We start from the raw sequence: 19,472 nt of genomic DNA on the forward strand, positions 1-19,472 counted from the left end.
CGCTATCCTCGAGGCCCGGCAGGCGATGTACTTTCTGTAGAAACTGGGGAAGTATGGTCTGCCACAGGAGCCAGTTCCATACCACAGTCTTTGAACCCGTCCTGTATACATAAATCACGATGTGGTTCGGAGCACACAAAACAGATGAGCAACAAGAGTGCAACGTACACTAAGAACAACGGAACACGTAAGATAAGATAATCCTTTATTTATCCCACAGTGGATATATTGTGCGGTACTATTCCAGTACCAGGAAACAGAAGTAAAAATCAGTATCATTAACTAGACACAACCTTTTTCAGCTGTTCTCTGACAAGGGACGCAGATTGCTTTTATCAAAACAGACCCATGGACAGTTTCTTTCCTCATGCCATCACGCTGAAGCAGAATTTGGCTGCAAGTGTCTTGAACCATTGGTGGACGTTTGGTATGTAATTAAATGTTTGAGTCATATTGATCCACATTTTGGTAAAGACTAAACAAACTGAATCATCAGTGTAAAGTTTTGTCTCGTTTTATTCGTGGAAGGATCCGTGCGTCAATTAGAGTTCTGGTGCGGTAACACCTCAATGGCTTAAAGGGACTGGCTTAGCGTCTATAATAAAAATAATATAATGTATACTGTATTGATCCTACATGGGGAAAAGATTTTTCTGTATTTGACCCATTCATTGGGTCACACCATAGACTAGCCCTAACCCAAAGCAAGTAGAGCTCCCCCTGGTGGCTGGTTTCAGTATAGGTCATAAGCTCCACCTCCTCCATGTTGGAGGATGGGACTTGGGCCGAATTAAAACACTAAAATACACGAGGATGTTTTCTGTCATTTTAAGTAGTTAATATAACCCTGATGCATTCTCAAATGTTTTATTTTAATTACTTATTTGACGCTATAGAAACAGGATGTGATGTCACGGTGACTACCAGTTGCCATGAAGTGAAGTGGTCCTGTAGGACCGGGAGAGTTGTAAAACAAAATAAATAAATAAATAAGTGCAGCGTATAATCCTCCTCCTCCACTCTCGGACCAGAGAATAGCATCAGTTTGGCAAATGCAAGGAAGTGGGGACGCATTGTCCATATTTATATACAGTCTATGGTTCACAGAGTAGTGTGTACACTCTAAGCTACGGACGTGGAGGGATGCAAACCTCTGACCCTTCAGCCCCAAGCTACTTCTCTGACCACTACAACTCACCTCTAGTCCAACATATTATTTGATCTGTATATAGCTTAAATAATGTGAACAGTATGTATGTACTATGTCCATTCCCTGTATATACTGTTGGCTGTTAATGCTCTAATAAAATTGATTTGGATATATGGTTGGTCTGAAAGTATAAACTCTAAGATTACGGGCCATACACACTTTCCAAGATCCTTTTGAGCGCAAGGACATACAGTCCACACAGTTCAAATCAAGTTTCTGCTTCTCATGTGAAAATAAAGGAGGACAAGCGACTAATGTTGAATGGCAAAGAGCGTGCATCCGTGTGTGTCTGTGACAGAGGGGGATAGAGGGAGGTGGGAGAGGTCAGTGGGAGGAGGAGGAGCGAGGCGCTTCATTGGGTCCACTTGGCCCCAAACGGTGCTACTTCCTGCCCCTGAGCTGTTGTTGACATCTGACAGCGGTGCCCCGACAGCTTCGAACCGGCTGCTGCTTCCGCTCGCATGTGAGCATTTTCTAATTGACAGAGAAGTGTTTACGCTGGGCGTCTCATCAAGTGAATTAGGCGCCTTCACTGATGGACCTCCACCCCCCACCCACCCCCACCCCCACCCCCAGCTGCACAGACATACTGAAAGGAGTAAATGAAAAAGGAAGAGCAGGAGATATCACTTTCACTTAGTGCAGGGTGACTGCAGGTTTACTTGAGCTAAATCCAATATGTTATGCCCTGTTAAAGGACTAATAATGCTGTTTTCTTCCTTAAAATAGTGATGCAGTGTACTAAATACGGAATGGGCACTGCAATTGCAATATGATGGTTATATAATTTACTGTATTTCCTGATACATGAGGTGGAGACTAAATTCAAGGGAAGCCTAACTTAATGCTGTTTTTCCCAACATGGTTACTTGGTGCACTGTGTGTCTCTTTGCACCCAAATTGTCGCCCGCACATATTTCTTATGCACTTTAAAACGACACCAGATTCATTTCCAGTAAGTAGTACTAGCAGCTGCACTTTGATGAGGGAAGCATTATCCTAATGACCCTGGATAAGAACAACAGTAAACAAGTATAAAGCAGAGCGGTGCTGTATGGGGAAGGGTGCCGGGATGATGAACAAATATACATGATTTAAATTTGCACCATAAAATGTGCAAAGTCCCCGCACTGGTCCTTTACAACTTCTCTAAAATGGCATTGCCAACTCATAAAAACAGAATTATTATCTAGCATTACGGCTTTACCAAGGTCTTTAGCCTCTGATTGCTCATAGTTCTGGTTTTACGGAATTTTAAGTCTATAATTCAGTCTCACAATCTCAATCAAACCTTCTTCCAGTCCTTTCAACAAGAAGAAACTGATTGACCCCACCGTATGGTAGCATACAGCTATTACAGCAACAAGCTGCATTCAGCGCCTAAGACACTGGTCTCAGGAGTGGATGGAGATCAAACTAGAGCTATGGAAGATGTTAATATTCAAGTCAAGTCACATTTAAAAACAGCCTCAGTTGAGCCAAAGTGCTGTACAAGCAGGACAAATATAAATAAATCAACAATCCCCATTAACATAAAATAAATAATTATGAGCTAAAATAGGCAATAACACATGAAATAAAACAAAAGTAAAACAGTCAAAAAAACTGCGTTTGCATATTAAATTCCAAGATATTCTGCTCAACTTGCACTGAAGGCCAGCGAGAAAAAGTGGGTTTTCAACATAGATTTAAAATGCTCCAAACTCTGGGCAGCTTTGAGGTGAAAGGATAGGCTGTTCCGGAGTTTGGGGGCTCTATCGCCCCTGTTTCTGAGCCTGGATCTAGGGAGGTCCGGTAGCAGCTGGTCTGTTGATCGCGGCCATTAAGTAAAACTAGTAATAACATTTTAAAATGAATCCTAAAATGGACTGGACTGGAATAATGGACTGGACCTGTGGGATGATCTACAAAGGCCCCTCCCCTCAACCCATAGGACCCAAAGGCCCCCATTAACAACATTCTGTTGCCAGACACCACAGGACACCCTCAGAAGGCCCATGTCCATTCTCTGATGTGTCACAACTGTTTTGGAGGCACAAGGGAGACCTACACAATATTAGGAAGGTGGTCATAATGTTATGTCTGATCAGTGTAATTGAGTTAAAATATACAATAAGACTTCACCATCCACTTCCACCGTTTCCGAAAATGTCAGCAAACTCTCACCTTATCAAAAAATTCCAGTTACAAGGTAGTGAATACCACAAGAGGTGTTCATATGGACACTTGTCATTATCACGGAAAACAGGATTTGAACATGATCCTGTTTCTGTGGCTGTAACAAGTCAAAATGCCTTCTGTGAAAACCAGCTATGTGGTTCATTGCCCAAGTTGGGCAATCGTGAGATTACAAATACGATGTGGGAAGTTTAGTACATGCTTGGTGTTCAAGTGGAAGCATCAGTCTGTAAACACAACTCGTTAACTCAGACCATAAAATTTTCCACTTACAAGGTTATGAATGAGAGAGGGCCTTCATGTTTGCTTTTCTTATGAACAGGGTAGATACGCGCAACTCCATATAAAGGCAGCATATGACATAAGACGTCATGTATTATGGTAACTTTGGCCATCCCAGGTCAGCTGAGGCTCAGTTAATAGGTTTGTCCACCAGGGGGTTAGTGGTTTGATTCCCAGTACATGCCACATGCTGAGGTGATCCTGAGCAAGACACTCAACCCTGAGTTGCTCCCAGTGCTTGGCGCTGGCGTGTATATTTGTGTGTGCTTATGTGAACAAATGGGTAGATGTATCATTGTGACTGTAAAGCGCTTTGAGTACCAATAGATAGAAAAGCACTATATGAATTCAAGACTCTTAACCATTACCGTAGGTTCATAGAACACCAGTGATTGGTAGCTGTTGGTGAACGGTTAACGACTAAGTAACTTAAGGTTGATGTGCGGTTTATGCTTCTGCATTAGCTTGCCTCCGTAGCTACAGCGACAGCCCAGACCCAACACAGACTCTAACGACGTAGCCAGACGTGCACCTTTAGTATTTCTGTCTACTTTCCCATCTCCGCAATTTTTGAATTGACTGTTTTCAGTGGAGTTTTGACGAAAGTTCGGTGAAATTTCTGCAAAAGTTTCAGTCGCCATTGTTGAAAATGAAGCAGGAAGTAGAAACAAGAATTAACCCGACTGGCAAAAAAGACACAGCGCCGACTAGTGTTTGGGTGGTGTTTTTACAGAGCTAGCCAGACTGACAAGCGCACAAGTATAAATGGCTCGCACTGGCATAGGCTACGTACGTAGGTTACAGCGTCTATGTCCCACATAGGCATAAACCATGCTTTAGTCAGTTGGGAATATCACTTCAGACAAATTATAATATTACAAAAAAAAAATTCTATCATACATTATGAAATGAACGTTCAAAATTAACATTGTTTGGTTACCACTAGTCTAGTAACAAGATCAGACTGGTTTTAAATAAGATACATGAATAATGTTAATGTGGAAATTGTTTAGGAAAAAACAGAAGCACATTTCGTGTGGCTGTGTTGTTTTTGGACATTCATGACATATGAAAATAATTTGGCAACTATCGGGCAAAACACTTGTGAAAATATGTTTACTTCTGTAAATGAATGACTCAAGACTCAGAACCAGAGGCAGCGGTGAACCCATGTGACACAGACAGGAAGGGCCGCAGGCCTGCCTGAACCGCCTCTGGTTTAAGGTTGCAGGTATGTCAACTAGTTTTAAAGTTATGCTTCCCACTTGTGAGAAAAAAAAAAAAATCAGAGAGTCACGGATGAATTACAGTAAAGGCCCGGCAAGCATCCACATAAAGTGCGGCCACCCAAACATCTGCACTCGATCAAGTGACTACATTACACGGCGGATGACTGTGGTTGACGTCTGACTGACAGCCACATTAAAACATATTAACAAAGGCGCAGAAAAAACAGGAGTCTTTAATGAATCTCTGAGCGCAGATAAAAGGAGTTAACAGGCTTCAGCAATCATTTCCACTCAATCATGTCCAAATAACAACCATGTGTGCTTATTCATAAGGCTGGATGACAGAACCAGACCAGAAACAATCTAAATATTTTTATTTTTTTTAAACCAGAGCATGTCACATTCCATTACTGTGGCTGAGAGTGTGGCCGGCTGCGATTTAAGAACAAGCCGCAAAGCAGCTGCCTGGTTATCAAGGCGAAGCCACTCATTTTGATGGCTTTTTTTCACATGGGTTTGAATCTCTAACATTTAGTGTGTGTGTCTTGGAGAAACATGTTTTATGAAAATCTCTGCTCATACCCCAAAACACCTAACACGTCTCCAGTATGGACGCGTGGAAGTCAGCACCAAGCTGCAGAGAGTAGGAGCTTTTCCAGCGAGCACTACCAGTCCCTATCCGCCAAAAACAAGCAAACCATGTTGGAGATGCTGCCATGAGGTAACTGTATCTATATATATAAACCCGAGACTCTGACCTGCTCCACTGAGTGTGAGCATTGTAGAAGCAGACAGAGAGGCAGGAGAGGGAGGGAGGGAGGGAGGTGCACGGAAGGAATCTGTGCTGGGTGGGATGCATTTCTGTGAGTGTGAACTGAGTTATGCTTCTGTGTCTGTAGGTAGCCAGTGAGGAGAGCGGCTGACTGATGACGGAGGTTCAGACGCCAGGCAGACAATGGCCTAGTAATTGTCTGCCGCTTCTCCCTCTCGCCCTCCCACCTGCGCCGTCTCCCTTGCCATCCATTCTTCCCATGAGATGCCCTTTCTCTCTCCCTGCCTCTCTCTCTCTGCCTCTGTAAAGCAGGTCAGGTGTTCGTCACTGCGGTGCGCAGTGAGGGAAGAGCAGCGGGAAGAATTGAGCCTCAACCCTCGGAAGGTCATACTTTCAAATCAATGCAAACAAAAGCACATGAAAAGTTAGGCAGGGAAAGGGATATGTGACATTCAAATAAAAAATAAAATCTAATCTAATCAAATCAGCTTTATTTGCCAAGCAAATATGAATCCATGTGAGCGCACTTAGGGCAGTGGAGAGTCGTGCAAGGCACCTTGGGAGCAGTTTGGGTTTTTGTTTTTTGTTTACAAGGTGCTTGCTCAAGGCACCTCAGCCATGGACATAGAGGGGATGAAATCTCACGGTCCTAAAACTGCTTCCCTAACCACTAGCCCACTGCCTAGTGACTAAATAACATTGGACAAACTTTGTTGGCTAAAATCTAAACTACTCAGCGTTCAAACCTGTTGTGAAACTCGAACACAAAGGTCAACACGGCATTCATGGCTGCGGAGCACTGATTTGTTCACCAGTGAGTCAAAACATTTTGACCAATCCTGCCTAATTTGCTGTTGGTCATCCATGTGCTATATACACTGATCTGTCACAACATTAAAACCACTAGCAGGAGAAGTAAATAACATCGACCATTTTGTCGAAGGATGAACTTTTCCTCTCCTTCAGCTCAGGATCTTTATACCTATTGGAAAGGTTAGTCCAACTATGAATAGACCACTCGCCAACTTCTCTCCAACTGACAGTTTATTTAGCACGCAGAGAATAGGTTCAGAGCCAGCGCTCAGACTTCAGCTTAACCACCTTATGGGTAGAAAAGGAGAAGCCCCGGACGAAGCATACACAGAAGTTTTGTTCTATCTGGGCTCCGCCCGAAGACAACAGGAGGAGCACTGCCTTTCATGTATCAGTGGTTTTCCATGTGTAGCCGAGACCGGCTCTAACTGGTTTCTACAAGGTGAAACATTAGATGGTGTGGCGCATCCTATCTCGTGAGCAAAGCTGCAGCAAAGCGGTAAACAACCCCATTTATGATATGATAGAAGAAGAGCGCTTCTTTCTGTTTTTGCCCTCACATAACCCTTTAATATCCAACAAACTCCCCTGTCGGCATGCCTTAAGGGCACACCACCCCTTAACCTGTTCTGTCATATAAAATCATAAAAGCCCCTTATAAAACGGCTTTATGGATGCAACGTAAACTATATGTATAACCTGGAACTCCTTCCAGCAGTCACGTGAACGGGCTCCCCCAGACACGTTGCCTTCTCTCCGGTAGGTTCAGGTTGTGTGTGCAATACAATCTTCTGCTGGGAAACTTTTGGACCTGGCATTCATGTGGATGTTACTTAGACCAGCCCATAGCAATGACACTCCTTGATGGCAGCAGCCATCCCCAGCAGGATGCAGCCTGACACAAGCACACACACAAAAACGCTTTAGGAACAACTAAAAAAACATGAAGAACAGCACAAGGTGTTGACCTGGCCTCCAAATTCACTAGATCCCAAACTGGTCAAGTATCTGTGGGATGATCCAAAGAGGCCCTCCCCTCAACCCATAGGACCCAAAAGTCCCAACTAACAACATTTTGTTGCCAGACAGGACACCCTCAGAAGACCTATTTCCATTCTCTGATGAGTCACATTGGAGGCACCTACACAATATTAGGCAGGTGGTCATAATGTTATGTCTGGTCAGTATATAGAATAAAGGTCCTGAATAGGAAATTGTATAAGAGCTGACTAATATGATACATTAACAGTATTGAATGCGACATTCTCTTTTACCTTCTTCATACTTAATTGGCTGCTTTGGCATACAGATAAAATCTTGAGCCGACCGACACAATCACAAAGATGTGTTCGTGAGAGTAGGGATGGCTAAGCCTTTTGTGTTAAAACACATAATGAGAGAGAGAAAACCCTTCCCTTCAGAGCTACGGGCAGCCGTGATGAAGACCAATCAATTAGCCTGTAGGTGACAATTGCTGAGTAAACACAGGGGGCTTTTGCAGGCCACTGACAGCTCTGTGGCAACCAGCCAGATCACTCAATTCTTGGACAAGAACACAATGAAAGAAATGTGCTTGTTAAAAGCCCCCTGAACCTATAACTGAGGCCCCCGTTCACACCTTAAATTAACATCCGTCCCGGGCCATCCAATCACAAGTGGCAAGCTTAAAGCGCAGGTGTGAACACACCCAGGACGCATTGAGGATGCATTTGAGTGATCTGATCCCAGACCATACGCATTTGACCACATTCCTTTGGTAGTGTGAACACACAATGCATCCTGGGTTCACACAACTCAGCAGTGTTCTTGCGTGAGAGAATGAGTTTTGCCTCATTTATTCAGAAAAAAATGTCTCTAAAATAACTCTTTACAGTTTGTTCCAATGTATAAATCTCATGACCCCAAGACAAAAAACGACTGTTCATGGTTCTGATACAGCAGTAGTGATTCATTAGACATAGCAGCTGTATACAATACTGTATGCTCTCTAAATGATGATGTCGGTGTTTACTTGCACACAGAGTGCGGAACTGATCTCAAGTTCTGTATGGGGGGGCGCATGTGGGGATGCATTTTAATGCCAGGTGTGAACACGTGGCCACCTGCAACTGGATTTCCCAGTCGGATGTTTATGTAAAGTCTGTGCGGGGCCTGAGTCTCACCCTTTTGCACCAGGAATAATTACAATATGAATTATTTTGAGGCTATTTGACATTTAAACAGGAATCCCATTACCTTCTGTTCTTTCAAGCACACATGCCATTGAAATAAGGAAAAATAACCTGCATTTCACACAGACAGTTTGAGATTTAAAGACTTGACATTTCATATTGTTGATAAGATGTTTTTTTTTTTTTTTCTGCAGCAGGAATGCCATTGCTAATCTCCCAAAGCTCCGTCTGCCCTGAACTCCGAAAACACAGCAAAGTCTCTTTGATTTCCAGAGATTCATCTTATCAAAATCTTTTGAATTTTTAACTCTCAGCACAGTAAACAAGTGCACAATACTCCACTATTGACAGCGGCTTTCAGTTTCGCTTGATCTCTCTATAAACAAGGAGACAACTCTGGCGGTGTTCCGGACACACACACACACATGCACATGTGTAGCAAAGCAGGCTTGAGTGATACACAGCTCCTCCCACATACTCTTCATTTGACAGCACAGGGATAAAAGTTCACATTTTTCCATAACAAGCCGGCAGTATCAGCTTGTGGAAAAGTCTACAGAGAGGGCAGCGTTCATGATCACCAGATCTGATTTCAGTGGTGAGCAGCTTCAGAGAAGCGCATTCACTTGAGAAAAGGACTCCTGTGACTACTGATGGGAGGAGAGCTCAGAAGCTAAGAGATAAGAAAGGAAACACCCATGGTCTCCGGTCTGGGGGATAATCTTTGCTGTGGCTGGGATGTGATCGTGCTGAGCTCCCAGGTAGCCAGGCTCCTGGCAGGGTGATCATTTGTAGTGTGGAAAAGTAGCACGGAGACTGACACAACAGGTTCTTTCCATTGGTCAGTGGAGCTTCCATCCCATGCCGTTTGCCTCACATGGACGCTGATTCCAAATGAACCAAATCCCAATATCTAATTGAACTTTTCATCACACAGATGGTTTCAGTCTACAATCTGGGCCTGAGCTAATGCATTTAACATTTGTTTTGAGTGTGAAAAACAAAATTGCTTTGCGTGGTTGCTTTCGGGTCTCTTTGCTGTGGTGTCACTTCCCAGAAGTGAAGCGGACTTGCTCAGAACGCCGGTCGCTACATGTTTTAATGACGACACTGTTTCCAAGAAGATAAAGAGGATGTCAAAAGCAGTTGGTTTGTTGCTTTGCCTGTGCTCACTCCGGATAAAACTTCTGTGTTTGAATCTTTTGTGTCGCTGTGAAATATTTCATGCCACTCAGCAGATAACTGAACTGTGACATGGTGACTCTATTTGTGTAATGGTTAAGGGCCTGTCCAGACCTCAGTAGGTAGAGCGGGTTGTCCACAAACCAGAGGGTTAGCGGTTCGATCACCAGAATGTGCCACATGCCGAAGTGTCCATGAGCAAGACGCTGAACCCCCAGTTGCTCCCAGTGCGTGGCACTGGTGTGTGAATGTGTGTGTGCTTGTGTAAGCGAATGGGTAGATGTGTCTGTGACTGTAAAGTGCTTTGAGTACCAATAGGTAGAAAAACGCTGTATAAAAACAAGACCAGTTACCATTTACCTTGCATCAAGATCCAATCTGGGCCATCCAATCAGGTCGCTTTGAGATCGCATTTGAGATACACAATATATGGAGGTGGTCTGGTTCCATTGGTAGTGTGAATGTGTCCTAGCTCGCATTAAAGACTGCCTGTACTCAGCAGGGGTGCTCCTGCGTCAGCAGAGTTTTGCCTCATTCATTTAGAAAAAAACACACAACCGCTATTAGAGGATGCATCTGGAGTACATGAGTGCATCTGGAGGTCTTTGAATAAATACTAGCTCTCTGGACCCGGAAAACTCTGATAAGCTGACAAATGAAAGATAACAGTGTGGACAGATCATAAATGTCTTGGTCAACACACTTCTGAAAACTGGGGAATAATAAGTCAGTGACAAAACCTCAGCTGTGTGTCTCATGATCTACTGCATGTTGTACTAGACTGTTGAAGGATTGTTTGCTGATATGGAGTGATGCTGATGATAAAGAAGCAGGGAGGACCTGAGGGATGCAGAGAGCGAGCGCAGAGGCTCTGCTGCTTCCAGGTGCTTCCAGGAATAGCAAAGCGGCTAATGGCGCTGGCCGGCAAAGTGGCCAGTAATGCCTGTTGATGGAAAACACAACCGGCCAATTACAGCGCCTATATCTAATCACCGGGGTCAGGGGTCAACTCCCATCCACCATCTGTCTTCATTTGGTGTCCCTGTCATGAGCTGTTACCTCATCGCAGCGGGGAGAGTTCGACGGAGCTCCGACCATCCAGTCACAAGGCAAAGGGAGGAGAGTGTGTTGTGAAGCATGTTGAGCTGACCTAATGCTGGATGTAGAACTGTATTAAAGCTGATATCATGACTGTGCATCTTCCACAAACACACACACGCTGATTTAAATTCATAGCAGAGTGAGTTGAGGTAATAAAAAGCGGCTGGCAGGACAGGCCTGTTCAGACAGCAACTTTAGGGAAAGACGATAATATTCCCGAAAAGCCCAAACCCTCACTCTGCTTAGAGGACTACGGTGAGTCAGGACACCTCATTCAGACTGTCTGTGCGCACAGTGTAATAAATCACACTGAACATGGCGAGACGAGTAGAGGGACTTTATTTTTCGCAGTCAATAATCGTGCATATCCAAAGGGCCACTTCGGCCAAAAAAATAGCATCATTGTGAAATACCAGTGCACACTGCTGGTTGGAAAGAAGATCAACATCAGAAGTTGTTTTTATCCTGAAAACCTATTGTAACTAACAGATGGGGCCTTGTATAACAATCTTCAATCATGCTCCTAGGGTTTACTGTGCTCACCCGGCTTCCTCTACGGTTGAAACAGAAGGTGAAGCCTTAGTTTAGACTGTCCCAATCCCAACCAACAGCTGTATTTTTAGAATTAAAGCAAATTCAGGAGAACAGGAACAAAAACATTTTCAACTTGATAGCGTGCATGAATTACTGTGGTATAATCAGTTTGACGTGCAGTATGTTTACTGCTGTGTAACTTCCACCCTTTTACACCAAAATGAGTACATAGAGTACACTGTATGCTAGCTTTTTGAACACTGGTAAACCTGCTAAAAATAATGGATCCTCCTTTGTCTCCTTTTCAATTGCCAGTGGACGAGTTTGTCTTACTTTTACTGAAGAGTCTTAGGCCCTGTTCAGACCTTGCATTAAGATCCGATCTGGGCTATCCAATTGCAGATGACCAGCTTTAGGTACGTGTGTTCAGATCAGGTATTAAACATGCGACTCCAAATGCGTCTCCAGATCCGATCTCAGGTTCACGCTCTGTATGCAAATAAACCCCAACATCACCTGGGGCGCAGTAGTAACTTAACTACACGAGCGTTGACGCAGGAGCACCCCTGCTGAGTATAGGCGGTCTTTAATGCGACTCAGGACGCATTGCGTTCACACTACCAAAGGAATGAGGACACGTGCGACCTAGACCACCTCCAAATGTGGTCAGAGATCGGATCTCTCAAATGCGATCTCAGGGCAGCCTGGGAGTATTCGCACCTGTCTTTTACATGATCGGATCTCCCAGATCAAATCTTAATGCAAGGTGTGAACATGCTCTTAGTCTGGTAACACAGCATTTGGATTTATTTATAAGGCATGTTTGAGCTGATACAGATACTACATGCAACTGGATAGTCCTACAACCAATCAGAGTCATTTTATTGTACACAAAGTCAACTGAAGACGTGTACAACTATCAAGCTTCCATCACTTGAGATCAAAGCTGGAGGGTGACTGACCCCGGTATGAACCTGATTGTACCCTTTCTCACTGAAGACATAACATTACAGAGGGTGTTAGTAGATTTTTGTCTGGTTTGAAAGATGCTTTGGTGATACTGTCCCATTTTAAACATTGTCTTGTACAGTAGTGTGCTATACTGTACAAATGCACAGGTCATTTCCATTCTGATAGCATGTTTAACAGACATCTTGAGAGCTTGAGCACATGCAGCCGAATAAACAAGGGAAGTGTTATTCTTGGATTTAAGCACAATTTAAATCAAGGCAGAAACAACTATATCCACCTACATATGCATACTTCCTATGTATTTATATATTTACTATTAATTCTATTTCTTGTTGATTTGTACATATTCAAATCTTGTATTTTTTTTTTTGCTAATTTAATTTAATTTAATTTTTTACTTCATTTATTTTATTTTTATCCATTTTTTATTTCCCTTTCCCTTTTTTATTTCCCTTGTGGGTTAATAAAGTCTATCTAAGTCTAAGTCTACATCTAACAAATTCTGGAAGCAGTAAAAAAAATAATATATAATCAATAATAATTGTATACGCCCACAAAACAAGTTCAGCCAAGTGCTCTGGGGGATGTATTCTGGGTAATTGGTGTTTTTAAGGTGCTTATAAGAAATGAAAATTCAAACCTGATCTACTGAAGATGGTCATTTCATGGAGTAGAGTCAAGACTGACAGCTAACCTTGACTTTTAGGTGAGGACTGACAACCAGAACTACAAAAATGAAAACCTGGCTTTTAGGACTTTTCCTTTAAATGTCAGAAATGCAAACTGCACTGTAACATCATTAATATAAAGGCAATCTGGCCTGTTACAAGCAGTGGAGCGTGCAGTACAAGGGGAAAAGAAATCTGAGGAGTACACTGCGTGTGTGTGAAATAAAAGTGTGAGAGAGAGCGAGGATTCAGAGGGGAACGCATATCAGTGCAGTTGGCAGGCTCCAGCTGTGGTGTGCTTTGAGGCAGAAGTGAGTGGAGGTGTGAGCGCACAGCCAGGTGCTGCCCCCATCTCACCCTAACACCCTTGATTAGTCCACTTCCTCCCCATTAATTAGGAGAACCTGTGGGAGGACGGAGGGTGTGGAGTGTGTGCAAGTGGGGGTTTGTGAAACAGCTGTCTAACCTGCTGTTACATCAGAGGCCCGGTCCTTTTGCCCAGATCATCCAGAATCAGCCTAAACATGTTTACGATGGGCTGAAGCTCATACTGTGCTTGACATCACAGTGTGTCTCAGTTATGACTAGAGTTCACTTCCCGCGCCGCTGTCCTAATATTATCTAAAGTGTGACACTCCATTCAGCTTTCCGACCTTGCATCAAGACCTGATCAATATCCGAACTGGGCCATCCGGCCACGTAAAAGACAGGTGTGAACATCCACAGGGCGCAATGAACCCACATTTGAGAGATCCAATCACTAACCACATTTAGAGGTGGTCTGGTTCGCATGTGTCCAGATGTGTCAGCAAAAAAGTCAATTGTGTAAGACAAATTGTCTTAAGATGCTTTCGAACCCAGACCTGGGCAATCCGAACACAAGTGACCACCTTTAAGGACCTGTGTTCACACCTTGTATATAAATGCGTCTCCACATGTGTCCCCAGCCAGCACTTGAGATCCGTTCTCGGTATAGTGCTCCATATGCAAATGAAATAACACAGTGGAATATTATAACAGCTGCTGTCTCTACTGCTGTATCAGAATCATAGGCATATGTTTGTTGTGTGTGCATCATGATATGGGGAAATGATACCTATTTTTGAACAAACTCCGATGTTTTTCTCACTCACTGAAATCACATGTGTTAAGCTGCTACTAATGTAGCTTTGCCCTCATGTTATAGTTACTTTAGAGACCTGCACAAAGCTCAGATCATAATAAACAGGCAGTACTTAGGATGCTTTGTCCATTTCACGCCATCAGTTAATTTTCTTGAATGAATGAGGCAAAACTCTGCTTAAGCAAGAGCACCCCCGTTGAGTAGGTGGACTTTAATGTTACCCAGGACTCATTGAGTGTTCGCACTACCAAAGAAATGTCACTCAAATGCGTCCTCAGTCCGTCCTGAGTGTGATCACACCTGTGCTTTAAACTGGTCCGATTGCCCAGGACGGGTGTCAACGCAAGGTCTGAACGGAGGGCCACTGTCACTCCGTTTCAGGCATACAAATGATTTGGCCAGGACTTGTCTCCCTGGTTACCAAGAAAATGGAGGAGAAACTCGCCCCTGCCGTGTCTGTTTACCCTAAGCTGACGCATGAGACTGAACTTACCACAACAACGACAGAAAAGCACATATGTCTGAGCGGATCAGTCGGACAGTGAATACTGATTGGCAATTTTGCTATGTTGTCATGATATTGTTGACACGGAAACAAAACCTATGCACATAGAACTTTTGATTGTTTGAATGAATGAAGAAGTTCTGGGCCTGGCCCAGCCAGAGAAAAACGCTTCATGGACTCATGCACTTACACCTGATATCTCTCCCTACAGCATGGTGAGCTGGGAGAGGTAGGATTAATGGTCTGTCAGATACTATCAGAACAACAGCACCAGATAGTGCCCATTATCCATAACTTTCCAATCTCAATCACTTTCTCGCTTTATCTCACTCTCACTTTATGGCAGATATTGTACTCAAGGTCTAATTATCGTCTGTTACTCCACTGTTTGTGGTGCATTCCATATATACAACCTAATATTATCAATGTTTCCCTGGAGAGACACAGTGAGACAACCCATTTGGCTATACTCAGGACTGCAGCTACATTTTTATCTCAACATCTATCCCATTTAAATCTCATTCAATTTACAGACTGATCAACCGCCACACTGTTGGTCTCACAGCATCGCCCTGTTTTTATAACCATATCTTAAACCATAAAGACCCATCCAGTCACCTGTACTTGGATAAACCAAAAGACGTGTGATGAAGCAGGGAAGAGGACTCACCCTCGCACTGCTTGCCATCTCCCTTGTAGCCCGGCTTGCAGATGCAGTTGTAGGACTTGGCTGTGTTCTGGCAGAGTGCATCAATGTGGCAGTCGTCTGAACCCTCCGCGCACTCGTCGGCATCTGTACAAACATGAAACATCAATACCTAATTAGTCTTGAGTCCCTGAGGATCCGGTAAACTCAAGATGTTATGTATGACTAACGATCAGACCAGATCAGTATTTGGAACCAGTACTGATATCTAGCCTCAGGTCCTCTTACAAAAAACTATAATAGACAGATGTTTATTTTTTAAATCTGGAAAAAAAAAAGAAAGCAGTGGTATTGGATTGGCACTGAACCAGAGACATCAGAGGTATCAGGATTTTGTGAAAGGTTGAGTGCAAAGGTCAGAATGGTAGGATTGTGATGGAGACGTTTCCCAGCTGAAGTGACTAAAGAAAGCTGCATCTGTTCTGTTATACCTTTAATGTCTTTTTAATAGATTACAGATTATAGTTTGTGTGTAATCCATGGCACTTGGCAAGAATTGTTTGTCAGCTGTTTACGAAAAGATCACGAAATACTAAGTGCCAACCTGATGGCACCAAAGCTAGGTTTATACCAGTCTAAACTGGGCCTTCGACATAGGGGGCTTTGCCAGTACCAGCATCTATACCCCATGTTGGAGCTGAAGTTAATGAATGTGGGTGGACAGGTACTTTCACTGCAATCCCCACAGTGCAGAACATAGAGAAGACATCTGAGTAGATGGTGTGTAGGAGGCTGAACAAGGGAGAACTTTCTGTGCTTGTCCTGTCCGGCCAATCATAGCCCTTGCGTTCTGCGTAACCGGGACACGTAGTTAGGTTTCTGGGGCTGTGCATGGCAGGTTTTGGGGTAGGCTACGGCCACAGTCCAGAGCGACGAAGTTCTGCACTCCATCCTTTCTACATTTACAATGTTCAGCATCTTTTGGAGCTTCAGTAGGACAAAGTGATGTATGTTTGGGCTCCCTTCCACATACACACTGACCTAGGAACCCCAAGGTCTGAGAGGTTACAAGAAGATTACTCGGACAGAAATGGTCAAATGAAATAGAACAAAAAAAATATCACTCTTGGCTTGTTCAGAAACCAATAGCCACTTTCCTAGCCTCTCCCAACTGTTGAACCTTTATGTGCAACTCTGGCCGAAAGATACAGGGACAGAATGACATGGGATGCTTTTGTTGCACCGTTCAGGTGGCGGCAGAGGTAATCGCAAAGCCGAAAAAAAACGTCTGTGTGAAAAAGAGAGCAATAAATGCTGGATCCCCTGACTCCGACTCCACCTGACTCCCGTTCCAAAAACCATTAACTTCTGTCTCGAAGTGTTAACTCAATACATTTTTCAAACGGTCCTGTCTCCAAACACAAAAGATGGCACTCGCCGCAACTCAGGGCTTTAAACCAACTCCGGTGGGTGCCATCACACCACACAGCCTATGAACTTCACTCATACTGGGAACAATAAGTCGGGATATCCCAGACTCTGCTGCTTTTACTGTTTATTTCATATGCCTCTCACAGGCCAGATACAACATCTTTGTGTTTAAGGGCCACAAGCCAATCATTTACTGGAAACACCATAAACACGTTTCTCCTCCAGCAGTTTTAAAATGAGATGAATGAAATCATGTCAGTTGCCTCATGCAGCTTTAATGTGACTAATTTTGCTCTTTTAAATCAACCCAGTCCCAGGACGCCCTTGCCAAATGTGTCCAATAGATTACACACCATTTTTGCATGACAACGTGACGGCGAGGGAGAGCTCTAAAGTCAAGGGCCGGCTGCAGACAGCACGCAGAAAACAGGGGGCTTAACGGCTCTTCAATTGATCAGGTTATTGATAGAGGAGCTGGTCACATCTGGGCCTAAATCCAAGGGCAGAAGGCCATCTCATTACACAGTGTACACACACACACACATACACATACACACACACACACACAGACACACAAGAATGGGGTGATAGATCCACAGACGGACCTTAAAATGTTTTGGTTCCTACTTTAAACGTGTGGTTCAGCAGACCTTTACATCAGCCTGGTCCTCTGCTTCCATCACAGCATAAATAGCCTGTGTGTACGTTTAACAGCCCGGCTGGAGGCAGCCTGCGGTCCGACCCCTGCTCTCTTTCTGGCCCTCTGCCCGGCTCAGGCAATAAATAAACGATAAAGCAGAATTTACAACAAATATTTTACCGGGTAAAAAGTCAGGGAGTCTTTTATTGAGAGTGTGCGAAGGTGACAGGGAAGGGAAGCAGCAACAAGTTCAAGATTTTTGGTGATAGTCGTGAGAGGGTGTGCTGCATAAACCTCTTGGTTTTGGCTGGCTGTCTCTGTAGTGACTGACCAGTGACCGTCTCACAGAGGTTGGAGGTTGAACAATGCTGCTGCAGGGTCGATATCGGGCCCCTGCTCCTCTTGGGATTTTGACGGCCCTCCACCACCCCACTTCAACCCACACACTCTCTCTGTCACACACACACACGCACACACAAGCACCCTCCTCCACCTCTGGATCCGGAGGCGCTATGCTCTCTAGCGGACTCCGCTTCTTAAAAACCACCTTCGGTAAATCATTTGCGCCGTTTCCACCACAGTGAATTATGAAAACAGGCAGCCCTCTCACTCCGAATCAGAGCAAATGAGCGCTTAACCCGGAGATCAAGCTGCGGTTTCCGATTGAAACTGACCTTTGCGCGCAGGAAACAGAAGTTCCACTGAAGTCTGGGAGACGGAATCCATTTGCGCATCACAAATGCCGTGGAGGGGAGGAAAAAAACAAACGCTGATGATGTAAAGCAGAGTTTCTACCAAGACTCCGGCGTCTGATAGATCAAGTACGCTTCACTAAATGACCAAATTAAATGCAGAGAAGTGTGTTTCATGACAGCGCGCAATTTCGGTCGTGGCGAAAATCGTGCGCAAACGGGAGTTTTGTATCAGCGGGGATCCATGTGTAATATAGCCCTGAGTAAAATTTAATTTTATTATAGAAACTTGATTATGATACTAGGTTTAAAGAGGCCTAATTGTACTTAAGATTTTTTTTTAAGTCACCTGTGATCTCATCAGAATATTACTTGGAGTTTTTCACTCACGTTTCCATAATTTCCTCCTTTAAACCGGTAAGAGTGAAGCCACCCCGAAAAGTGCCATGTAGCCGCATGGTTCACAATAAAGCAAGACTGAGAGAAAAAGGGGAGCTCTTACCTGCGGATCCGACATTCCCCATCACCCTGCAAGTATTTATGAGGAGGATAAACAAACAAACGTCCCGGGAAAAACAAGCGCTCCCCATGCTGACAGACGGTGTGAGGATTCAGCAGGGCTTTTCTGGGGGTTTGGACTGGACCGAGAGTGTGTGTGTATGTGTGTGTGTGTGTGTGTATATGTATGTGTGCGTGTGCGAATGTGTGTCTCTGATAGGAGAGGAGGAGGAGGACCGCTTTTGGTGGACTGGCAGCGGCGGGGAGGGGAGGGGGGACGGCGGCTGGAGCGAGAGGGAGGCAATCCGAGCCCTCCGATTGGCTTGCTGGCGCCGGTACGAGAAAAAAGAGAGAAAGAGAGAGAGAGAGAGAGAGAGAGAGAGAGAGAGAGAGAGAGAGACGCAGAAAGAGGGAGAGACAGAGATCGAGTGTTACTGAGTCACAGCGTCATGATGAGGTATACAAAGGGTTCCCCAAACCCTAAACACCATAATAAAAAATAAATGGAAGTAAACGAATAAAAACTCAAATTTACATCTTAAAAATCATTATGGGGTTTGAAGTAGAGCTTTCCAACCTGAGGGTCGGGACCCCCGTGAGGTCCCAAGTCAACTCTGCAAGGGTCGGGATCAGTGGCGCGGGTAAAGATGTACGGCTGCAGAAAAATATGGACGACAGGTCTCCACTTCCTACCATTTCCTCTCAAAGCTGGTATCCCGGGGATACCGGCGGTACCATCTTGCGATTTTGGAACCAGAGTCTGTAATACTGTTATCAATGACTTGCCCACATTTCCGCTAGACTCGCTAGAGTTAGCTTTGGTTT

The 19,472-nt window shown here is 44.2% G+C and overlaps 2 protein-coding genes across 3 annotated transcripts in view; both read right to left on the minus strand.

Moving 5' to 3' along the window:
• Positions 1-17,376, minus strand: part of mpped1 (metallophosphoesterase domain containing 1) — a gene marked incomplete at its 5' end in the record, with an annotated part of 203,890 nt that extends 186,514 nt beyond the window's left edge. Inside the window, one exon of the mRNA XM_084572992.1 lies at positions 17,357-17,376. The remainder of the gene's footprint in view (positions 1-17,356) is intronic.
• Positions 1-18,837, minus strand: part of scube1 (signal peptide, CUB domain, EGF-like 1) — a 114,431-nt gene extending 95,594 nt beyond the window's left edge. For both annotated transcript variants that reach the window (XM_084572988.1, XM_084572989.1), the window contains exons 1-2: positions 18,652-18,837; positions 15,411-15,533 (exon numbers count right to left, since the gene is read on the minus strand). In XM_084572988.1, coding sequence (XP_084429114.1) covers positions 15,411-15,533; positions 18,652-18,739 — 211 coding nt within the window. In that variant the 5' untranslated portion in view covers positions 18,740-18,837. The remainder of the gene's footprint in view (positions 1-15,410; positions 15,534-18,651) is intronic.
• Between the last annotated feature and the right edge of the window lie 635 nt (positions 18,838-19,472).

The sequence above is a fragment of the Chelon labrosus genome (genome assembly GCF_963514085.1).
Source record: "Chelon labrosus genome assembly, chromosome: 23".
NCBI lineage: Eukaryota > Metazoa > Chordata > Actinopteri > Mugiliformes > Mugilidae > Chelon > Chelon labrosus.